This window comes from Crassostrea angulata, chromosome 2 (genome assembly GCF_025612915.1).
Source record: "Crassostrea angulata isolate pt1a10 chromosome 2, ASM2561291v2, whole genome shotgun sequence".
In the NCBI taxonomy this organism is placed as follows: Eukaryota; Metazoa; Mollusca; class Bivalvia; order Ostreida; family Ostreidae; genus Magallana; species Magallana angulata.
Window position 1 is genome coordinate 28,237,358 of NC_069112.1, and position 26,928 is coordinate 28,264,285.

The 26,928-nt window shown below is 31.8% G+C and overlaps 1 protein-coding gene and 1 pseudogene across 1 annotated transcript; both read right to left on the reverse strand.

Annotated features, from left to right (window-relative positions):
* Positions 1-6,363: 6,363 nt before the first annotated feature.
* On the reverse strand, positions 6,364-15,883 carry LOC128171693 (cell death abnormality protein 1-like; annotated as a pseudogene).
* A 3,238-nt stretch (positions 15,884-19,121) lies between these two features.
* LOC128171704 (multiple epidermal growth factor-like domains protein 10) lies at positions 19,122-24,316 on the reverse strand. The gene is made up of 8 exons (XM_052837475.1): positions 24,116-24,316; positions 23,721-23,963; positions 22,279-22,410; positions 20,890-21,030; positions 20,077-20,217; positions 19,764-19,898; positions 19,493-19,604; positions 19,122-19,368 (listed from the first exon to the last, which is right to left on the reverse strand). Exons 1-8 carry the CDS (start codon positions 24,234-24,236, stop codon positions 19,122-19,124), a joined length of 1,272 nt encoding a protein of 423 aa, XP_052693435.1. The 5' UTR covers positions 24,237-24,316.
* Positions 24,317-26,928: the final 2,612 nt, after the last annotated feature.

Sequence of the window (26,928 nt, forward strand, 5' to 3'; positions counted from 1 at the left end):
AAAAACGCCATGATTGCAGAGTTCATCAGCAATATTAAGTAACTATAAGAAGTATTAGTTTTTTTTTTCCAATGAAAAATATCAACATCCTTGTTTAATCAAGATAGATCTCACTAACAGATGAAACGCAATTCCAACGTTATATGTCCCATTTGTAGTACAAACATGGGACTTCATTGAGCCTTATCAATTATTAAAACCAAATTGATACAGCTATATTTCACAAAAACTCATCTGAATAACTTTTTAATTCTCTTTTGAAAACATCGTGTATCGATTTCTTGCTAGACTATGTGCAGCCTAATAAAAAGCATTATACTTGCATGTAACCTTAAAATGTCACGTGAATGTCCCATAAGTAATAGTTTTACTTGCTGTCATTTGTAAATACTTAATTATATCAGGGGAGGGACAATTTAACAGACGTTTGAATTTATAATTATTTTTCTTCTGCAAAATTTAATTTAAATGAGAAAACTCTGACACAACAACTGACAATGGACGAGGAGATAGACGTCTTCTCCGTGGTCAGACTCCTAAAACTCTCACTAATTATAAAAAATTGATAAGAGCGGGATAACGCAGCGTGTCTATGCTTGTTTAAATACTGTGGTTTCATTAATATTCAAGGGTATCAATTTTCGTGGATTAAGTGAAAATCACAGTTTCAAGGATATGTTAATTCGTGGCCAATGACCCTTTCAATACAAAATGTTAATAGAAATTGCATTTCAATGAACATTTAATTTCATGGATCAACTAAACAACGAAATCCACGAAAATTGGTATTCAACGAATATTGATGAAACCACAGTAGCTGTTTTGCGGTGTCCGAATAAAGTGTACAGTAACTGTCAGGAAGTTTGAATAGATGTTTAATCGGAGTTATGTCCACCGTCTCAATATTGTGCAATACCTAAAATGACTAAACCTTTTACTGGATTTATTTGAAAAAAAAATTAACGACCAATACATCAGTATATCATTTTTCAGAGTCATAGACACCATTTTGTTCCTGTTTTCAGATATCCTTTAATTTATTATGTCTATTTCAAAGTTTCATTTGCAATTCTTTTTTTTTAAATTTGGTTCGTGAAGTTGTATAAAGAATGTTGATTATAAGTCGAGAAAGACAAGTTATAGGGACCTGTCCCGCATCTCCCGTATTGAGTCGTTAAGATTGATTTGAAGATGTAATTATTTACTTTATTATGATAACAATTTTGTTTCGTTTGAGATTTATGTAAAAAAAATGTTTAATGCATACAATCCATATTTGAACTACATGTTTTAATTACTGTGGAATCATTAAAATTCGTGGGGGCCATTTTTCGTGGATTGCTTAAATTTTACAGGTTCGTGGGGACGTAATTTTGTGTATTTTCGTATTCAAACAAAAGGAATATGACTTTATAGCCCTAATTTATTAATTTGTGGGGGATGTTTATTCAGGATGAGAGGTACCCACGAATTCCACGAAAATTGAGCCACCACGAAATCTAATGATTCCACAGTAATAACTGCTCCATTTTTTGTGCAAAATTTTTGTATTATGTTCATAACCCATTTAGAAGGCAGATATCGTCTCTTTTTGATAAGTTCTTACTCCATATTTGCATTCCACAATCTTTTAAAAAACTTAACTTTTTATGTACTCCAGTGTAATTAATTTTACAAATTCACTGACGCTAAAGTTTTTTGCTTTTCCTTCTTAACTTCCTTTATCCAACAAAGTCACACAAATGCCAAGATATGAATGAAATTGTCATTAATTTGAAATAACAACGGGAATTTACAAAAAGGTTTACGGTAAATGGGAGATTACTTTAGCAAAATACATCATTTTAAAGCCATTATACATTGATCTTCCGAGTTTATTAAATTACATTAATATTGAAATAAAACATTCCAGGATCAAAATGATAACAATCTCCAAAAAAGGTGGAAGACGAAAGCTGCCAAAGTACAAACAAAACATTTGTACCCACTACCACACAAAGTGAGCTTGAAAAATGTTAATCAGATATTATACACCATAGCAAAAATAAAATAAAGTAAAAATATCCCCGATTTTTTAATTTAAAAAAAAAAACCCAGACCCATTATAATGTATGATTGATATAAAGGCAAAATGGTGTGGGCAAATATCTTACACATAATGTAAATAATGAGAAGAAAAAAGACAAGAAACAGCAATTGATTATTAAAATACCTACCCTGTTGCTGTATATGTTGATCAATCAAAATTAAGGCATGACACATTAAGATGACCACCAAGACTAGAAAGTCTGTACAGTTGGATTTTGTTACCTACAGTCATGTATGCATCTATGTGAAAAAGGGACTGAAATAAGTAGCAATGAATCAGATACCTTCTGATTTCTTCTGTTACAGTAGAAAGATAGATCCAACCCCTCAACTAAGCCTTCAAGAAAACCCATGAACCTTAAAGACCATTCGCATGTGAAAATTATCTAATCTAATGTACTTTTAAATTTCGTCTAAATTCCATCCACTATCTTTAAAATAGAATTTTGAGAGTACCCCATTGCTGATGTACGAGTCGCTGCACCAAAACGAAAACTATGTCCTTTGTTTAACTTTGGATCAAGACCAATTAAAGATAGTGTGGAACTCAGCTGTTCTGTGACAAAATAAAATGAAACTGGGTGTCCATCTATTTATTGAAACAATGGACCTAAAGTATGTAAACATTTCAATGTGTACAGATGAAGAGCATGAACTGGACATTTTGTTTAATCCTTAGAATAATTCAAACAAATAACGATATGAATTGTTGTCTTATTGTGCTTTAAGGTAATGGTCACTGAATTCAAGTTACCTTGTTTAAATTGAAAAGCAATAGCAGACCCCTGAACTTGATTAAATTTACTACTACTTCTCTTAGACGGCGAAAAGTATTTAGAGCAAACAGGAAGATATATTTATGTAATAACCTTTGCAAAACATTTATAATATGGTCTAATGTATACATAGGTTTACCAAAACAATGTATGTGGTTTGTAGACAAGTTTCCTTTCTATGAGCTAACTGGTGACAACCCCGCAATTTGTTTTTTAAAAGAAAGACTCTGTTGGATTTGCTATACTTAGTACCTTATGAATATATCACATGGCACATGTATAGGATGAGAAACGAAGTTGGCAAACAAAAGCGCTATGAAATTGCGCTTTATCAAATCTAGGTGCAAACCAGTTTTCACCGAAAACAGCCACAAAACCTACCGGGCGTGAAGCATCAATAAATAGTGTAAGGTAATCATCAGAGGATACCGGTAACCAACGACTGGACAGCAATATAAATTTACCATTGTAATGTTGATTGAAGGATTGCCATGTATGAAGATCAGCTCCTGCTTCACAAATCAATCTTATATTATGGTGAAAATTCTTCACACCACAAAGCAAATCAGGTACCCGTCTCAGAAATGCCGGCCCAGGACCAACAACAGAACATGCAAATCTTAGCAGGCCAATAAGAGACTGCAAATCTCATTAAGTTACTTTCATTCTACACATAATGACTTCCAACATGGACTTAATCTTTAACAAGTTATCCCAAGGTAGACGATATTCCATAGTATCAAAATCTACTCCAATAACATAAATAACAAGGGTGGTTGTGGGCATTTAAATTTTTATTTCATTATTTATTGGGACTCCAATGTGTTCACAATGTGAAAGGAAAATTGTAAAATTAACATGACATTGTTCTGAATTAGATAGACCAAAAAATAAGAAAACGTATAAAATATTTTTCTGCACTGTAGATTTGTATTTAGATTGCATAACTTATTGTAAAACTGAGCTAAGTTGTTCAAAAATTTGACACGAGCTGCTGGCACCCATTGTTAAACATTAATCAAAATAATAATTTCCATTCAATTAAAAACCTAAAAGACGATAATACAAAGGGCTGATAGGATTAATTCTGAAAGCATCAACAATATCTGTTATTGTCAGAAAACAACCACTACCAAACTAAAACAACAATCTGACAATATCATCATTGGAATCATACTGAACCTGTGAATTTTCTTTGGGCACCCTTGAGTCATCTGAAGCATTTGTTCGGATATGATGAGTCATGAATAATCGAAACTTCCTTGGTTCAGATTTCGGAACAATACCTAATGGGGATGGAACAAAAAGTACAAATGGTGGTTCTAAAAAGGGGCCAGCCATTCGATTTATCAACAGACTTTTCTTTTCTTATTTTGAATCATCTAAGAGTGGTCATTAGCGGATTTGTGATTATTTGATATGAAAGTGCAAGGCGGGACCAAACAACCAAAGCGAAATCCCTTGGAAAAAACCATCTAGAAGAAATTCCGAAAACTAGTTCTTCCACTGGCTTCTACCATGGTGAATTGGAATTTTCTTTAAAATGACGAAAGGACTCGCCATAATTCCGCCATGCGGATTCGCCATGCAGTTTATCATTTCTCTTAAAAATTATAAATATTTCGACAAATGAGGAGCTTCTAAGGGAAACTTGTCTAAAAAGAAACAAGTAAAGATCAAAAAGGCATCCGTCCACTGATGCAAAGACAGAGGTGTTTTAGCCTTTGCATTGTGCTGAACATTTATAGATCCTGATGTAAACTTGACTGTTGTAGTTCTGCGCAGTATTCCTAAATGATGCTATGCAGCCAGGTACAGGATGAGTCATATTGCATGTTTAAACCATGTATTCATGTATACTTCTATAAATGACCTTTTTAATATTGTACGTAAGCTATGCATCATACTCAGGTGGTAGCTTCAGGTCAACTAAATGGTAACTGAATGGTCTGGAAAGGTGACTGAATGGCATAGTTATGCCTTCAGTCACCTTTCAGTTACCATTAAGTCATATTTCAATTGGCTGAATGGCAGATATAGATTCTCTCTGTGTCAGTAGGAACAATGTTTATAGGATTGAGGAAAACATCTTTTTAATTTGTGTCTATTTACAAACTGTTAGCTAGGAATAATACTGAGACACTTGTCTTAAAACGCGTCTTAACATTGGCTATAAAAAAAGGAAATGGAAAAAGACACGTTAGCATTGAAAAGTAAACTGTTTGGGCATAGTATTTTCAACCGTTTTCAACAATGTTAATTTTTCTGTCAAATTAAGGCTTGATTTGTGTCTTTTGATCAAATAATAAGTGCATATTTTGTATTAGGAATATAAATCCTAGTTGTCATTTCAAACAATGCACACATCACACGAATCCCGTAAAAACTAGTAATATCATTCACTATGCAGTTATGGACTAATCAAACTCTAAATATAAATGTTATCTTGACCCAAGTCATTAAAATAGAATCGTTTCCGTTTGGTCGCCAAGTTTTAACACCAATGGTTACTTCCCGTATAAATTACATAAATACTACGCTGTATTTGAATTGGTAAAGCAATATTAAATATCGGTCAACGGATGGGGACTGCACTTTTTTAACACTGGTGATTTAGAGATATTTTGTATATGATATAATTATTAATGCGGCAATGAATACAAATTTTACAAAATGATATCAAATAAGTTGAATTGTAGGGAAATAGTATAGCGGTCGGTATTTGAGAAACCAATAACAAATGACGCGTTAACTTCCCTATTTACTTTAAATAAACATCTAAAGTATTTACCTGTGGTAGCATTATTTTTGTCAATAATCCAGTTCAGAAACTGTAGAAATGATACAATATTATATAATGTATAAATGATAAATCTTAGTATATCATAGGGATCATTATCCGTTTTATGTAATAAAGAATAATACCCATAATCAATTAAAACTCTATTTAATCCTTCTGTTCAACATAAAACAGACGTAATACTGCAAATGATTTGTAGTAAAATAAATGTTCAACCAAATGACCATTCATTTTTTGTGCCATAAGTATCAGCTGTTATAATACAACTGTTTTATAAAAAAAAAAAATCTTGCAATTGCGCTTCATTGAAACAAATTCTTAAATAATGAAGGTCTTTTACTAAGTAACTGTTTTGAATTGAATTTTCAAATTAACACAAACGTATACTACGTGGAACACTTACTAACATCCCGATTTTTTTTTCTCAAAATATCAAATGTGTAATAGTGTTGTATATATATATATATATATATATATATATATATATATATATATATATATATATATATATATATATATATATATATATATATACCACTTTTTTATTTCCTATCCACTCGCCAAGGCTAGGAAAAAAACCAGAACTCGTAGAATAGAACTATCACAAATCAAGAGATATTTTTTTATGTGTAAATGACTATATTGTATGATATTTAATGCGATACAAAACGTTACTTCAACTGTAAAAACAGAAAAGCACATTGTGACTTGATTAGTGTCATATTAATATAATTTCATTACATGAGTGTTGTTTATATTAACACCATATGACATGTTATAAAAAATATACTGTCACCATTAGCAAAAATCTCTCGTTAGGTACAGTGTATCCATACACCTCACATGAATGCATGTACAGCGGTGAAAAGAAAAATAGCATTCCGTATAATAATGTTTTAAGGTGGTTTGGGATATGTCGATATCAATGTGAATTAAAGTACACTATAGATAAGTAACTTTCATATGTTGAACATTTTCAAACTTCACACTATTTAACTAAACAATACATTTTTATTATTTATTTTTTTAAAGGTAGAGAAATCTCTAAACCACTGCACTGCGCTGTTATGTCACAAATGCGGGTAAGGGCTAGTTATAACATTACACTTGATTTTATTTGTTCTATTAATGACAAAAATATGTTTCTATAGCAATAAAATTTGCCTCTGAATATCAAGATATGCAGTCTACTTTATCAGATACGTTTATCAATGTATTTACATGAATTGAATTTGCATGCGGCAGATTTATCTAATAAATAGATCACAAAACTTTACCTCATAGTACGTTTTAGGACGTCATAATGTTGTGTTTTGATACTCATTTTCGTCAACATGCGGTAGTTTGAGTTGTTGGTAGTTGGTATGTGGTTTTAGTTCTTGATAAATTGAATTAGGATTTAGTTCTTGATAGTTGGAGTTGGTAATAGGGTTTGGTTCTTTGTAGTCGGTAGTTTTGTCAGATGTAGTTGTAGTTAATGAATCTGATTGGAACAAAGATTTCCAGCACAAGCGTATATCACCGTTGAAAAGTCTTTTATAAAGTATCCTGAAAAAAGTAGGTATCTTTATGTAAATGTATATTCTACTCATTTTTTTCATATTTCATAATATCATGATCACTGATATAATTTTAAAATACATCCTATGCATTACATGTTTTTGGCTTAAAATTATTAAGAAATATTACCTCAAGAAAATTAAGCCACCCGTAATGAGAAGCAATACAATACAGAAGACTATGGAAAACGCAACTACCCAGGATGTAACCAGTTCCCGATATTTATTATGGACCTTTAAAGTTCTAAGAAATGATTTAAAGTAAAGCAAAATTTTGATGACAAAATTGTACAGACATATAGACATAGAAAATAAAAAATAAAATATATGAATATCGTTTTTAGCATAAAAAAGGGAATAACCTTGTTTACACTTTTCTCCATAAAAACCAGCTTGACACCAGGATAAGCATTTTCCTGTAAATCTATCACATGTCTGGTTGATACAATGCTGACTACAGGGATGTTTGCAGTTTTCTCCATAAGATTTGACACATTCTGAAATACCAGAGATTTGGCATTTTAAACGTTTATCAACAATGTATTTTTTTGTTTATGTAAAAAAAATAGGCATATAATTATCATTTTGTGTTATAATATGTACAATTATAACATAAATTTACTTTACTAATCCTGCATACTTGAAGTTAGCAGTTAAAAGCTTTGAAAATTTTTGGAGCACACCTAAGCGGCAGTCATTGTCGGTATATCCCGGATTACACCCCCTATCACAGTAACCAGTCTCTTTGTTACATGAGGACTCATTCTGGCAGTGACCACTACAGTTTTTGACACAGGCATAACCATAGGTACCGTCAACACACTCTAAACAGGTACGCATAAATAATAAACCGGCGAAGAATATGTTTCAGAAAGCAATTTTTCTTAAAAATATTATATAATATTAATGTTTTCTAATAAAGTCCTACTGAATAAAGTATGAAAGAAATGTTCAATCATATTAAGATTAATTTTACTTAAGATAAAATATAGATATGATAAGTAGTTATTAATTAATCTCTTTTTCTTTTTTGGAACAGTAGGGAAAATTATGTCAGACATCCTTTATTAACTAAGTTTGCATAATGATCTAATTACATTATCCAAATTATAAAACACAACTTTATTTTCTTTTCACTAGTTTTGTTTTCAGTCATATCTTTACTTACTTACAACCTCTTTATTAGTTGATTGTTTATAAACATACCCCTATCACATTTTAATCATGTCCATCCTGCATCACAGCCTTTGTCACACTGACCAGTCACGTGGTTACACGTTGTTTTATCTCTGCAATGTCCTATACACAGTTGACTACAGTTAACACCGTACCACCGTTCTCTACATCCTTTACATAGATGAACAATATTTAAGTACCATATTTTGGGAGCAATTGATTTATATGACTTTAAAACAATATCAAGCTTTAATGACTTGGTATTGATGACATCAACAGAGCGACATTCACATGATTAAAATACCTTCTGTGTGCATTTTCTTCAATATATCATTATATCTTTATTTTATTTTTTCGTTACAAATTTGGACATGTAAACACTTTGAAACGTGAGCAAAGTCAAGAAATCTGAAATGTCCAAAGTGACTTCCAAAATTCTAAAATAGCGACACTTACAAAATACTTCTGTCAAAACGATTAACTTTTACACATTTAATACATTATATGCGTTACCAAAACACATAAATAATAAACAAATACCAAAGAAATTAATCCTAACAAAGTTTCATAAAAATCAGCTGATTGGTGACGGAGATGACAGTTTGATGGGACAGTACGAGCACACAAATAACACTTAAAGCTGAACACCACTCGTTAAAAGACACTGTTCGTCATATTTCTCTTTCACCACCGTAATCCATGCAATCCCTATGTAAACTGCAGGCCTCTTAACAGTTCAAAGTATTTTGCTGTAGAGGTCTCACCTATGGGGACGTACACCTTGCCTCGCCATGTTACTTGGTCTCGATGAAATTTGTACGATCTGTTTTCAAGCCAGGGGAACACCATCATCAAATAAACAGGTTTAGTTATAATTTACAAAAGGAATGTCCACATAAAATAAAAAAAAATTATTGCATAAAATCTAAAGACCACCAAATGAATATTAGATGTCCGCCACAAGTTTCAGATGTGCTATCAGGTGTTACGAAATCGAAGATTTTATATACCAGGTAGCTGTGTAACGGTTCCTATATACCAGCGGTGTAACATGTACCACCATCTCTCTGGTCTCAGACGACACCACCTATTCTTTAGCGTGCGCAAAGACGTCACACACAAAACAGCTGACATAAACACCGAAACAGCTGGTTATCATAACAATTTGTAGATATTTAAACTACGATTGCATTTGTATATTAATAATTTAAGGATACTTTTGATACACTAGTAATATTTTGTAAGTGTGTGTTGCCCTTAACCTAATATGCGACCCTAAGCCGCATCATTAAGAAACACGTGCTTAATCAAAAGATCAATTTAGAGCTGAAATATTCTTAAATTTTATTATGTTGTTTAAAATCTTTACTCGTATTGCAAAATGTTCCCATCCATCCTGGCATACAGACAAAACATGTTCCATGTTGTATATGGCATATGTTGTCTTGACAGTTGATAGGGCATGATTTGTTACAACTACGACCATATACATGCTGATCACAACCTTAAAATTATACAAATAATGAAATAATTATGATTTTCAATAACACTTTAACAATTTCCTTAAGGTTTGCAGCTTTTTAAATAAAGTTTATTTAGTATTTAGTGAACGAATCTTGAATATAAAAAAAACATGAGATCAAGTTTGAAAGCAGTTTTTTGATAATGTATTTGTCAATTTGCCTGACGTAAAATTATAGTGTAGATGTTTATTTTAAATTGTAAACCTTAATCCTCGTTCAGCTATTGGTTTAACAGAATTCTCGAGAAAACATATTGACACTTACATTCCACATATTCGCAAAAATGCTCTTAATCAAGAATAAGTACAGTGGACATTTCATTAAAAAAAAATTTTCGCAGACTATTTTGGAAAAAGAAGTTACCGGTATCATGCAAATTGAGAGAAAACTATATAGAAAACATAAAACGTTAAAAATAGAAAAACATATACATGACCTTTAACGACAACCTCACAAAGTTCAGTAATGACATTCGTAACTTCATAATTATCGGGGTAGGTTACTCCATCAAGTCGTTCATTGTAAAAGATGATGTAGCGTCCACGTTCTGTACACGTGGTTGTAAAATTAAGGGGAGGTAACTGATGTCCGTCCTTGTAGCACAGAGTAGAACCCTTGATATTGTTAGTGTTTGATACATATAAAGAAAACCCTGCAAAACGTCCTCGCTGTCTGTTCACTACAAAATAGAGTTTTGAATTTGTATCTAAAAATGACCAACATTATTGAAACCTTTCAGCGACTTCATCTTCTAAAATTACCGTCAATACGAACGTAAGTTAACACAAGAAATAGCTTTCCAAACGGATTGCTTGGCTTAATTGAATATTTCGGTTAAAAGCCTGTATCAAATTAGCTATCGTAAAGGAAATCATTTTTTTTCGACACTGTTTATGAAATCATTAACGAAATAATTTAGGATTGTAAAGATATGAAATAAAAAAAAATTGTATTTGTTACATTTACGTAAATCATTTAAGCAATGTATTAAGGTCTTGTCATGCATAGTCGCTGATTTTCTTTATGTTTAAGACTTGGATACACATATGTGTAAAACGCAACAAGACACAATACATTTTTGCTGTTACCACTGCCATATATTCAGGACTTAAGATGAGAAAATAGCAAAACTTACTTACTTGAATTGAATGAGAAGGTTTTGCCTTTTAAACATATTAAGACGTGAAATAAATAAATGCCGAAACCAATGTTTTTTTTAAAATGTTACTACGGAAACCGTTATTAGTATTACATCCAGAAACTATGAAATATGCATTATATTTACAAAACATCAGAGCCATTGCTATGGTAACATGGCCAAGAAATAGGAAAAAATGAAAGAAAAAAATCCATAATATTTGTTACCCTCAATACCTTCATTGGTGCCATTACTCAAAATGTTTTTATCCCCTCGCCCAACTTGTATAACAGCACTGCTGTGGGTATGTTTGTGTTCGGTATGGAAGCAAGTATAAAAGAAAACCCTGCACGGATATTTTTTAAACTTCGCACACTTATTTAACATGGTAAAAGGACAAACCCTGATAGTTTTCAAGTCAATTAGATGAGTACTTTTAATATATCGTTCAAATAACACAATTTTAAACAGAAAGTTTATGTACGACTTGACAATACCTACTTCCGCTTCACTTCTGTGAAACCAAAGTAAAAGTTAGCGGTTCAAATCAACAACTTGATATTTTTTGGATTTAGATCTACTACATTTGAAGAAAAAGTAGTTTTTGTGGTAATGGAGGGTTAGTAGAATATGGTCTCCTCATTCACTTTTACATAACTATATCTTCCTATAAAAATGCAGGGGATGCTCCGCCTAGCGGTGCCCTTCTTAAATAAGCATTAAAGTTCCATTTTTGTCCCCCGCCGCAACGCGGTGCGGGGACATAGAAATGCCGGGCGTCCGTCCGTGGGTCCGTCCGTCACACTTTTTTGTAAGCGCTCTCATGCCTACAAATTTTGACGAATTTTCATTAAATATATACCAAATGTTTATACCACTATTAACTTGGTCAAGTTCGAAAATCAGCATTGGTCGATACTTTTTGTTGGAGTTATGGGACTTTGATCACAATAATGACTCCGTTTTATCCAAAAATTGACCTTGTAAGCGCTCTCATGCCTACATATTTTGACGGATTTTCATTTATACCAAATGTTTATATTACTAATACTTTGGTCACGTTCGAAAATCAGCATTGGTCCATACTTTTTGTTGGAGTTATGGGACTTTGACCACAATAATGACTCCGTTTTATCCAAAAGTTGACCTTGTAAGCGCTCTCATGCCTACAAATGTTGACGGATTTTCATTAAATTTATACCAAATGTTTATACCACTAATACCTTGGTCAAGTTCCTAAATCAGCCTTGGTCGATAGACTCGATACTAGTATACTGCTTGACCGGCGGGGGACCAAGGAATTCTATTCTTGTTACATTTTTTTATGCTATGTTACCATAACAAAGGGTAAAGTTTGATTCTTATATAGATTTGATATTAAAATGCTAATTTGAAACTAAAGGTCTTTTGTCATTTCAAACTATGAAGAAATAATACGAGTAGTTTTTTAAGCTCCATGTCCCGATTTACCTTTCATCTAAAAGATGAGATATTCAGTGCTTTAAAAGACATATCGCATGTTTTTCAATTTTTGGCATTTTTTAAATAAAATCATTCAATACTCATTAAAAAGGAAGTTTATTATCGTTTTCATAAAATTATCCGGCTAATTCGTGAGTTTGAAAGCGATGAAATTCAAATGTCGCGATATGCAACTTTTTTCTCTCGATCTACCATGATGTGTGACGTCATATGCAACCTCGAGCGAGAAGGCACTGTTAGCCATCTTTGTAATTGGATTAGATTTAAACGAATATTAAACTAATTATCACCTATTTAATTGTCGATTACGGGACATGGTTGTGTTTTGTGCCTCCTGCCGGTGTTCTAGTTGTCAAAAATGGGGATTTTGACTGTTGTTTTTTTTTAAGTTTCCCTTACGAAAGTATGCGGAAATCTTGCGACAAAGTTTTATTGATTTACATTTATACGTAAATGGATAAAAAAATACGAAGACTGGATCTAACAGAATAAACAAAAATTAAGGAAAAGGTTTTTGCCTGCTTTTATGATATATATCTATAAAGTGTAATATGAAGTAAACAACCTTAAAAAGTTGTGACCAGTTACGGCCGAAGAAACAAACTTCTTGTGCACTACAGTTTTACAATAATGAACATTCTGAGTCATTAGGAACACCAAAAAGCGAGACTGATGTAGATTTTAATAAAAAAAACACCTTTAACAGATTTATTTGAGCTACATTCCTTACTAAGTTGTGTTTACAATGTTTACACGTCTATCAACTTGATCGTCATTGCCGACTTCATCCTCGCTTTTTCGGCAATACCATCGTTTGTTATCCGTACTAGTGGCTCAAACATGTACGACTGAATACTAAGATTCTTTTAATTTAGTCAGCATGTAAAAAAAACAACTTACATGGTGAATGAATGTCAAATTTAACGAAGATACATGTAATGCTAATCCCACAATTTGTTTACAATCAGCTGTTCGAAGAAGGTCGCATGTGACGTCACTGTATTTCGTGACCCGCTATCTAATTAACGAGTTTTTAAACGATCGGGGCTATAATTTAAATTGATATTATGGCTAAATACCGCTTTTATACCGTTAACAAACTGTTAGGAGTAATTATTAGATACACAAGGAAGCCAAAAAATGTAAAATGTCGTATACTTTAGAAACATGCGATATGTCCTTTAAGCTCAGAAGTATTGTAGGAAGAGCCAGAGAATTCATATAGAATACAAATACAGCTAAGACACCTCTGGCCATGCGAAAATACATATCGCTGATCTAAAAAAAAATAATCATCAAAAACATTTACTTACATCAGCGTTTCGGTACTTTGATTAAATAGTGAAATTCACTTCACATTTGTGTGCTTTTATGATATATATCTATAAAGTGTAATATGAAGTAAACAACCTTAAAAAGTTGTGACCAGTTACGGCCGAAGAAACAAACTTCTTGTGCACTACAGTTTTACAATAATGAACATTCTGAGTCATTAGGAACACCAAAAAGCGAGACTGATGTAGATTTTAATATAATAAACACCTTTAACCGATTTATTTGAGCTAATATCCTTACTTAGTTTTGTTTACAATGTTTACACGTTGATCAATTTGATCGTAATTGCCGACATCATCGTCGCTTCTTCGGCTTTATTATCGTTTTTTATCCGTACTGGTGTCTCAAACATGTACGACTGAATAATAAGATTCTTTTTATTTTGTCAGCATGTAAAAAAAACGTACATGGTGAATAAATGTCAAAGATTTAAAGAAGATTATACTAATCCTACAATTTGTTTACAATCAGCTGTTCTGGAAGGTCGCATGTGACGTCACTTTACCCCGTGACACGCTATCTAATTAACGAGTTTTTAAACGATAGGGGCGACAATTTCAATTGATATTATGCTAATTACCGCTTTTCTATCGTTAATAAAATGTAGGAAGTAATTATTAGACACACAAGGAAGCCAAAAAATAGAAAATGTCCCATACTCAGAAACGTGCGATATGTCCTTTAAACTAGCTCGTCATTGGATCTATGGGGTCATTTTTTTCATTTGTTTTGTAACAAAAATATATATTATACTTTTGATTGAATGATTGTGGAAGTAATCTATCTTACACAAAAAGTTGCACACTAATCGAAATTGTTAAATGTACATTTATTGAGAAACACAAATTATACCATTTTCAAGATAAATGCAATTGCCAATTTTATCTTGAAATCGAGGCATGCCCTGCTTTGGCAAATTAGTTCCTCCAGTAAATATTCAAGCTTAATGAACCTACATTTATTTAATCCAAACAGACGATTGAGTGTTATTAATGATTATCCAAAACAAATTATTGCTAACATTCTACCATTATATAGACAATAGTAACAACTTGTTGCAATGGCACAAGGTTCCAACGTTGAAACAGAGCTATACTTTCTTTATATTGGGGAATACACATATGCACGGTGAATTTTTTTATTTAAAAACTCTTTTGGAAAAACTTTTTTGTTAATTAATGTACACTTTAAAAAAAAATGTTGGTATCTTATATACATTTTTCATTATTTGCAATTTTGAATGTTGACCCATTAAACATGCTTCGAATTATCTTTTTGGTTAACAAAATTATACTGCTAGTTCTCTTTGCCTCTAAAGCTTTATTCTCTGATTATTAAACAAACTGGTAAGGTTAGTATTGTGAGTAAAATCATTCTTTTATTCGTTTTGACGGCGAATCATTACAAAAATACATACTGTAACCGGTGTAATTTTTAAACAGGATATCAACGCTGTAAATGCTGTACACTCTACCAAGGTCAACTTTCCACCAAACAGATTTTGCAAGAGAGTTGTGCCCTATGTCTTTTGCCTTCATACACGACCCTGCATTTCTATCAATTGCATTTCTAGCATAGAAAAAAAAAACAGCCTGCAGAAGTTGTGTGTGATTGCGTTGCGTTTTTCTTGTAGGACAAGTCATCTGTAAGTAAATCATAACTCTAGAGAAACCTAGAAACGCAACAATGAATGGTATGATAATTTTGAAAAATTAAATGCATCAAACACACGTGTAGGGGTAAAGAAATATTAAAATTTGACGTACATGCAATACCAATTACTGGGAAAATGATGCATACGCAGGACAGTTAATGCAACATTTTGCTTTCAGAGGACAAAAACGTGCCATTCAGTTACTTTTTAGACGGTTTGGTTTCACTCAGTTATATGAATGACAAAGTGGCATTTATCTCCGTAATAAAAACATTGTGATTATAAATCACATACCGTATGAAAATGTTAAGGATAATCCTGCAACACAGAAAAGTACGTTTTTAAAATCCATTGGTATCAATAAACAGCAAAATTTTCTGAATGTAAAGTAGCAGGAAGATTTTTTTTAGATAAAGAAAACATGTCCTGTTAATAAGTGTTCAGCTAAATTATACACTATGGTAGCACATTGTATCCAGGTCTGACCTTCTTGTGACAAGATGGCATATTATGATGATTTACGTGTTCTGTAAAGTTGTTTGTATAAATCAATTTGTCTAAATATCATGATATCTCATTAGTTGAAATAGTCGGGCATGCGAAAACCAATTTAGATATGCATTAGACATTAATTTACATTTTTGAATTAATGCTCTTTTTTATAAATACATGTTTTTTTCAAAACTGCCTTTTTGTCAGTTTGACTTGTATAAAACTTATGCAATAGACAGAAATTTACATTAATGAGTTAGTTTTTTTGAAATCCATGGTTTTTTTGGTCAAAACTGCTTATTTTGTCAGTTTTACTTGTATTTTTCTTTTATAATAGAGTCGTTCTGATTTGAAAATTATTTGAAGGTATAGCTAGCCACCTTAAAATTATTATTTTTTATTATTTAAATAGAAACCTTTTTTTATAAACAAGTTATAAACAAATAATATATGTTTTGAATGAATTATGTAAAAAAAAAAAACAACTCTAATATTTTATTAGCCTTACTCTAATTTAGTCATTTTAAACAACGCAATCATAAAAAAGGGAAAAAAAAAACTAGTCTCTATTTAGAACACTGTAAACAAAAGTAGTATGGGCTGCATATTTTAGAATTTTATGATGCTGTAAAAATCTGTCAGTATGCTAAGTCTGTATGTAACTTAAAAAATTAAAAACAAACCGGTGACAAAAAACAATGCGGTTTTTTGTGTTAAAAATATTATGTCTACATCTATCGAGTTAGATTCCCTCTATTTTTACGGAAACTTATAGTTAATTCATAGTTGATTAGTTATATATTATATATAGACGATATACCTACATGACTGATATCTACAAGTCCCGTTTATCGATTGGAAATTTTCCTGGACTAAATACAGATAAGACAACTACGACTGATGATACATCTTTATTATCAAAAACTCGGTGATATAAAAGACGATAACGCGTATCAAACTCTAAAACAGCAGTAAAAAATTAAAACAGAAATAATTCTCTGTGAAGACAATCCACACTGTACCGTGTATATTTACAATCAATTAAAAATAATAAAATTGTATTTTTAGTTTGTGGTTTTTTTCTAACCAATGTTTGAAAATTTGAAAAAAAAATAAATACATCTAATAAATCAATTTCTTTAAGATAAATCCGACACAATCAATGTCTGACTATTTCAATCTGAAAACAAAAACGTAAAATTAAGAATGTTCCAATTCCAACGTATATCATCTCTGTTTAAAGATTATTTGATGGCTAAACTAACTTTTGTGAGTTACGCCACAAATTTGAAATAATTAGATATGTATAAATGCTTTGTCTCGCAAATCTTTTTTGATCGAGCTTTGTGTATTCCGATACGTTTTATTGACACATTTAAAGATCTTAAACAATAAGTAAGAAAACCCATCGAAAAAAATTACATAACGTGAAATCGTCATTGAATTTTAGCTATGGGTGAATGATAGAGTCAACTAAGTTGGGATTCAACCAAAAAAGTACAACAAACTTGAATCCAAATTCGCAAAGAGCACAAAACAGTATTTAATCAATGCATTACATAAAATTAGATAATGGAACAAAGACAAAATATCAAATGGATGAATTGACACAAACAGAAAGAGGAATTTATATATGAAGAAAATTGTACTCTTCTCGCAAGATTGCAGTCCAACTTATCAAAGAGTGAAATATGTTCAGTGAAATGAGCTATGTGGGCTTTCGTACGATATAGAAATGTCAGTTATAGCATATAAAATAAATTTTCGATTCTCATAATGCCGTAATTGATATCATTTTGTTCCTCATACTAATGTCGCGAGAATACATAATGAGGCATCTTGACACGAGTAGGAGCAGGGGCTTAGGAGTGTGGAAAACATCTGTTTTGATGTGTAGGCATTTACAAACTAGTGGCTAGGGTTAACCCTAAGACACTTCCTTTAAATCGTGTCTTAAATTGGCAATAAAAAAGGAAGTGATTAAAGAAAGTTGAGCTTTGAGTAGTAATATGTTTGGGGGTAATATTCTCAATCTTTTTTAACCTATATGGTTCAGTAAGACCCAATAATGCAATATCAATTTTAATTTTCATATCACATAAGGGCTTGAATTGTGTCTGTAACCAAATGTTTAATACATATTTTGTATTAAGAATAAATGCCAGTTGTCATTTCAAAAAATGCATACATCACAAATTTCTGTGATCTCTAAAAAAAAAAAAAAAAAAACCTTGTTATTTTAGTCACTATGCGGTAATGGACTAACCAAGCTCTATTAAGATATAAATGTGTTCCTGACCCAAGTAGCCTATTTTAAATGTCATTGGTACCCATTAAATAATGATTACTTTCCGTCTATATGATATATATACTAGGCTGTGTTTGAATTGGTATAGCAAACTAGAATTTGGCCAACATATGGGGACTTCACCTATATAACTTTGGCGACTATTTTGTATGATACATGTACTACCGCGTCAATGAATACAAATGAATACAAATTATACAAAATGATATCAAATAAATTGAATTGTAAGGAAATAGTATCGCAGTCGGTATTTGAGAATTCAATAACAAATGACTTCCCTATTTAGTTAAAATAAACACTTAAATTATTTACCTGTGGTAACATTATTGTTGTCAGTGATGTAGTAAAAAAACTGTATAAATGATATTTCATATCAATGTTGATTATTTTACATTATAAATAGAATACTCCTATCGGTTAAAAATTGTCAAATTTCATAATATTTAACCCCCCAAAATATATTGTGGAATTTTTTGAAAAGGTAACAATTCAAAAAATCTCCGGAGGGATTCGAATTCATGACTTGCAAACTCATGAAGAAATCACTGCGCTGCTCTGTTATGTGACAAAACTATACATATAGAATTACACTTGATTTTCCCATGAGGTGTCCCTTGCCACCTTAAAAGGAAAAGAACATGAACGGCATAAAACATGTTTCTATAGCAATACAATTAGAGTGTGAGTTGTAAGCTAAGCAGTCAACTTTATCGGATACGTATATCAATGCGTCTTCATGCATTTAAGTGTGTGTGGCAGATTTAGCCAGTCATAAATTTTAACCAGAATGTCAAAGTGTTGTGTTTTGATACTCATTTTCGTCAACATTTGGTAGTTTGAGTGCTTGGTAGTTGGTGTTTGGGTTTAGTTCTTGATAAACTGTATTAGGGTTTAATTCTTGGTAGTTGGTATTGGTATTAGGGCTTGGTTCTTTATAGTCAGCTTTGTCAGTTGTAGTTGATGTTTTTGTGTTGGATTGGAACAAAGATTTCCAGCACAAGCGTATATCACCGTGAAACAGTCTTTTATAAAATATCCTAAAAAAGTAGGTATATTCAACTAATATGAAATAGACCTATTTGATTTCAATAGTATCATCACATTTATTACATTCTAAATTCGAATGAATTACATTTATTTGACGTATTGCGAAATAATTACCAAAAGAAAAGAATGCCGCCCGTAATGAGAAGCACTACAATGAAAAGGACTATGGAAAATGCAGCTATCCAGGCTGTAACATTCTCTGCATATTGATTTCTCTGTTGACTTTCTACAACGACGTTCGGTTGCAAACATTACAACTCAGTTATTGACAATATAATTTTTAGCAAATAATTCAAAGTAAAGCAAATCTTTGACCATAAAATCATGAATACAAATATAAATATGAATTCATGTATATTGAATTTTAAAACGATTAACATTTCACCTTTAGTACACTTTTCTCCATAAAAACCCTCGTGACACCAGGAGGAACATTTTCCAGTAAATCTATCACATGTCTGGTTGATACAATGCTGACTGCAGGGATGTTTGCAGTTTTCACCATAAGATTTGACACATTCTGAAATACTAAGTGATCTTGCTTTAAAAAGTATGTTCAACAAGAGTAAAAAATTAATACAAATCTTTCACACGTAAAATTACCATCTTTTATTATTATATTCACAAATATAGCATAATGTTACTTTATTTATCTTTCACTTGAAGTAAATAGTCAAAGTTAAAGAAATGGAACATACCTCTGCTACAGTCGCTCTTGGTATATCCCGGATCACACCCCTTGTCACAGTGACCAGTCTGTTTGTTACACAGAGAACCATTCAGACAGTGACCACTACAGTTGTTGACACAATCATAACCATAGGTACCGTCAGCACATTCTGAGACAAACAAGGAGTTAAACGATAAACAATAGATTTAGATTAAGAAAAGCAATTATTCTTACAAAGATTACAATAAAATATTTCTGTTTTTTGATATAGTTCTACTAAATAACGTTTAAATAACTACTTTCAATTCTATCAAGTATAATCTTAATTAAGTTAAAATATAGATCTAATCAGCTGTGATTAAGGCCAATGTGAATATCCATATTCTAAGGAAAACCAATGTGTTTCTCTTTTTACGGATATTGATTCACATTATATAAATAGTGCCTGTTTGAAGCGGAGGTTGACAATGGTTTTCGAGGGGTGTCAATTTCAACTGTTACCCTCCCAAACAGGCACTATTTATTTTGTTATACTGAATGTCTTAATCTTTAAGACAATTTTACTGCTTTTATATAGGAATAACGTGAATTCTACAGCGAACCGTACGCGCATAATTTTCGCGCATGTAACATTTTTTTAATGTTACCCGTTGCTAAGTGCGTTGCTTACGCTGAGGGTAATAGAACGGATTGTGAACTGCGTCTTAACCAATCAGATTTCAGTATTTAACATGAAAGTATTACAAAACATTATATTTTACTTTACAGAAAAACGAAGAATAAAAAATAAACTATTTCTTTATAATGACCAAGGGAAAAGATTATTAATTTACAAACATACCTTTATCACAATTAAATGCTGTCCATCCAGGTGCACAGCCTCTGACACACAGACCAGTCACGTGATTACAAGTCACACCGCCTCTACAGTGTCCTTTACACTGTTGACTACAGTTGACACCGTACCAGCTTTCTATGCATGCTATTCATAAGTAAAAGATATTTAAAAAGCATATATTCGGAATTTAAATGTATGTTTTTTTAAAACAATATCCGACGTGGATGACCCAGTATTGATGACAACAGAAAAGAGAAGTTGATATTCTTTTATAACCTTTTCTGCATTTTCCTAATTTGACCATTAAAAGTTTGGTAGTTTTTCATATGATTATGGTAAGACTTTGCAATATCTTGTACTATGAATAAATTAAGACAGTACAGATGATAAACATTAATTTTTGGTTCGTTTACGCTTTATAAGGGCGCAAAATGAATTAATTAATAGAATCAATTATTTTTACCCCTGCGAATGTTATGGTCATTTAAATTTTAGACCACGGGGTTTTATTTGACCCTTTCAGTTTCGCGGTAAAAATCGTGCATCGTGTTTATAGTCTATTTCATAGAATCTAGGTACTAGTAGTCTAATACAAAATCTAGAGGTCTATTGATTTTAAACTTTATCTTCATTAATTAGTGGGTAAAATGTGTTCTAGAAATAAATGTGACAATACAAAGAAATAGTTTATGTCTGCTGTTGCAACATTTAACATTAACTGTAGAGATTCCCTTGAAGATTAGTTTTCGATCCGCGCCTGACCTAGTGATATCATCAATGGTAAAACAGACTATACTATTTTATGCAAAATGTTCCTTGAAAATGGCTCGATATACTAAGTTTTTATGCAAAACAGACACCCATTATTTTTTTCAAAACTAATATTGCACACCACAAGTATCAAACATGGGTATGGTTTTATTATGCAACCCAATGTTTATATTTTCAACAATCTACACGTGGTTGAACACGAACTATAACTCTGTTCTGAATATTATCGTTGGATATAAATAACCGCTAGATGGTGAGCTAAGACAAACATCTTAAAAGATTTTCAAATTTTAACATAAATCAAAGTATGGTATGATGTGAAAAACGACCAGTACTTACGTATTTTAAGAATATTATCCGAACTCTTATACTTTTGCTCAAAATTTCACAGGAACTAAACAATTCTCGATGAAGTTTCGTGAACTTTCATTCGAGCACCTTTGGATTTATTGCATACTTAGCAACGATAAAGAAAACATTCCAAACACATTTGCAGGGGTGATTTTTGTAAGTTTATGTCACCCTTAATCTTATTGGTAATACTTAGGCGCACCATGAAAGAAAGAATGCTTACATCATTTTGGAGCAAAGTTTTTTTGTCTTTTGTCTAAGAATCCTTACTCTTATTGCAAAATGTCCCACTCCATCCAGTCATGCAGGCAAAACAAGCTCCATACTGTATGTGGCACATGTTTTTACAATTGATCGGACATGATTTGTTACAACTACTGCCATATACATGTGGATCACAACCTTGACATGAATAAAAATGAAATAGATAATACTTAACTTTTTACTTGCAACATCGGCTGTCTTTGATGTAAAGTTTTTTTTGTTTATTTTTTTACTTTTGTATTTTATGAAATATCAGTAACTTACAAACCGGTTCTTTTCATTATTTAAAATAAAAAAACCCAAAACCTTATATTTGATCCAGTTTGACAGCATATGTTATAACGTGTATGACTTTGTTTTTTTACTTCGACAAATACATACTTATAAATGTAATACCATGAAACGATAACTTTGATTTCTTTTAAATCGTAAAATGAGATATATAAATGATATCATGGCATTGACCTATAGGATGGTATTATTTCTATAATAGCATAATAGTCTAGAATCGAACTGAATTTCAATTATACAGGTACATTTCGGTAAACTTTTTTCAGGTTACATGTATTAAACAGGTGAGGTTTAAAAGTTGGTAAAAAAAAAAGCAAGGAACTAAAAAGTATTATTGATATTATCGATTGATTTTAAAACACATAGTGTTTCTACCAAGGGCGAGTCAACATGCAGCAATGTATTAAGGCTAGACATTTTAATTTGCATAAACAAGATTATTAATAGCTAGGATGGAAAAGACAGAACCTTATCCATCTAATTCTGTTTATATGATTAAAACAGATACAGTTTTTTTAACCATATGTTGTTTTTTCAGCTGTTGCTTAATTCATATTTTTACAAATGTTATGTTGTGGAGACTTGCTTTGCAGGTCAATAAATGATTAAAATAATAACTGGTTTAATCATAATGAACACAATAGATTGACAAAAATCAAAGAGGCTTGTGTGTTCGAAGACTTTTTGGTAAACTTTTCTCAAAACAATATCGGAAGGAGGAAGCTCAGAATTATAAGTAATGTAGAAAATACAAAGATTTCTTTAATGAACTGAATATCAGTTGTCCGCTTGTATCATTGTATGCATTTTATGATATGCATAGAACAAAGAACAACATGCATTTTATAGGAAAACCCGCGTTGTTTTGTGAAATAACAAGGAACGAATTTTTTTTGCGTTTAATAAATGTAGGTAAAGTGTATTGATGTTAAAACGTATTTTCGAAACTGTATAAATATTAAGTTTTCGAGTTAAATACATCAAAAAATATTCCTCAAGTTTGTTATAAATCAATTAATTCAAGATTTACACGAAGCTGCCGCTGCAGGTCTACACAGTAATGTTAAGCATAATATGTGTTCTTTATCAGCTGTCTTATACAAACCAAATAACTCAATCACAATAAAACATTCAAAAAAGTAAACAAAATGTTATACCTGTGACGATAACTTCACACAGTTCAGTGTAAACACTGACAACTTCATATTCCTTAGGGTAAGCAACACCGTCTAATCTTTCGTTGTAAAAGATAACGTAACGTCCATATTTAGGACAAGTTGTTGTGAAGTTCAGAGGTGGTAACTGTAGTCCGTCCTTGTAACACAGAGAGGAACCCTGTATATCACCAGTGGTAGATACATACAGAGAGAATCCAGCAAAACGTCCACGTTGTCTGTTCTCTATAAAAACATATTTTTAAAGAAAAAAAGCTAATGAAACCCTAGTAAGGCTAAAGATAGATATGTATCAGCAATTACAAAATAAATATGCAATAACCCTTTTAGTCTTGGTGTCTGAAAAGTAGCACTTTCTTTTAAACAAAAGTATATACCGTAACCGTTGTAATTCTTGAATAGTATGCTAATACTGTAAATGCTGTACTCTCTACCAAGATCCACTTTCCACCAAACAGTCCTTTGTATGGCGTTCTGTCCTATTTCCATTGTTCTCATACACGATGATGTATTTCTATCAACAGCAGAACTAGCATAGTATTTGCTCCAGCCTGTATATGTGTGTGATTGTATAGCGCTCTTATTGCACGATAAATCATCTGAAAGCAAATAATAAATCTAAGTACATATATTATTATATGCTCGAAAAATATGATATAGTGCTGACTTTCACCTTCATTCAAAATTAGTCAAAAAGGCTTTGATGTATACAAACGTCAGATGTACAGTAATATGTTTTTTCACTAATTGTTTGATTTTAAAGATTTGTTTTGCTTTGTTAAATATGTTGGTTAATTAAACGTGGATGTATATTTATGTTTTAATAAAACATTGTCGTAAGGATACAACACGTATAATTAATACACTCTTAATTTGTAAACAAAATATCAGTAAGCGTAGTAAACTTATGGATATACTAGGTAGTAGCCCGTGCAAGCGCGGAAATCAACACTTTACACATTATTTTATTAAACTGCTTAATATGTTGAACCATGTTTTTGCTCATTTTGTATATACTTTGTTTGATTTTTCCTTATCTTAATCTTTAGAATTAAAATTACAAAAAAAACTGCATTGTTGGATATTTAGAGGAGCGGGCAGGGATGAACAATCTTAAATGAAATGGATAATATATACGTATGCGTGGCCTTAACCCAGTGTGTTGCAGCTGACTGAAAAAAAAAGTAAACCTTTTTTTTGTATTTATTTCAAACCAGCGAATTGTATTTTGAAAAAATCAATTTAGAGGGGGAGGGAGGCATTTAACCTTCTCGCATTTCATTGTATGCATGCAACATTATCCATATAGACGTAAAATACAGTAATTTGTTCATTGATCAATAATGTTTACAAATTAATGTCTAAGGTTTACAACCAATCAGTCGTGGTATAAAAAAGTATGACATTAAAATACGCTAGGTTATGCATTATTATCCATTTGGATGCCTATTTTAAACCAAAGTTGTCAGATACAACATAGCTGCCCGATGATTAGCTCGCCCTACACTTTCCGCCATGATGTCAATCAGTCAACCCATTTCTGGGCACCTCGTTCTAGAAAGGTCTTTCCGTTATTAATTGTTCCGTCTTATATATCAACTTTTTGTATTAATCGAAGTCAGATCCAAGGTATCTGCCCGCGATGCATGATGAACTCGTCCTACACTTTTCGTTAATTAGTCAATCCGCCTTTTTGGTTACCCCGTTCTGGAAAGTTCTATCCCATTCTCTCACCAAAGTCCTTCGAACCAAAGTGCTTCGTAAGCGAATATGTATCAAAACTAAAATCGCCCACTAAAAAAACGCATAGACTCATTTTTTTATTCAACATTTTGTCAAATCTGAACTTTTATGTATTCTCTAAATAGCTTCACTCCTTATGTATTAATGTAACAATATTTCATTGCAAGTATATATTTTGTTCGAAACTATTCATGACTTGGATCCGCCTTAGCGTGCCCTCCACCTTACGCCCATTTTTGCTATTTGGGCTTGTTAATCGAAATTAAAAGTAGTGTTTTGATTAATTTCACAATTAATATAATAATTTTCATTCAATTTTAATTTTTAAAATTTCAGCTTAACTGTTTTATCTAATCCTTATATTATCAAGTCTTGGTTGTTTGAAATAAATATTAAAACTAAATACGAATTCAACTAAACTGAATAAACCCCCAAGAAATATTAATGCTAACAAATACGAATAGTTATCGACATTTATCATGGTTCCCGCATGTTTCATCTACCGGTACATGCGATGAATGCTACGAACTCATTGTTTGATAGTTTTATACTGATTTTTTTAGCTATTTTAGCTTGTGAAACGAAATATCCAGAATTGTCTCCCAAATACAAAAGTGGTATCATAGGAATAGCTACTAAAATCGATTTGGCGATTGTAACTTTATTGTAACAGATCAGTTTTCTGACATATATGCTTGTCTGCTAATACAAAACCACTGACAAACATACTTTATACATATTATGCAACAAAGATGTACGAAGTATGTATGAATGTATGAAGTAGTACAGAATACCCAAACAGACTGTACATGTAGAAATAAACCCAGGACTATGCGATTTCAAACTTGAGATTGTTTTTAAATCAAACATATACACCCAAACGAAGGATAGATATAAAGTCAACTAGACACTATCTCGTTGCGAGCAACGAGTGGGTCTTCCGTCCGATTTTTGAATAGATTAGATTAAACTTATCACTTCAAAGATAAAATCGTAGATCTAAGCGAAAAATAGCCAAAAAAAAAAAAAATTGCGGCAATGGGGGCTTGAATCCGGGTCACCTGGGCCATGTCAACGACTCTATCGACTGAGTTACTCAGACTCTCGCTTCAGAACTTTGACGCTAAATTTCTCGAGAATGCCTGAATTACCTGAAAGCACCTTAAATTGTTGCGAGCAACAAGTGGGTCTTTCGTTTGATTTTGAATTGATAGGGTTCAATTAAACTGTTGACATTTGGTACCATTTACTATCATATTAACTAATTTTTCAACCTACACTGCGAAATGCAGATTTCCGGAAAACGTCATTTTTAAACTTCAATATCTCTGCAATGCGTTGTCCGATTTTAAAACGGTTTTTAGTTTTGTATTCAGTACAAAAATGTCAACAAAACGCATATGCTTTAAAAATCGAAATGTTAGAATCACTTCCTGTGACGACCGGA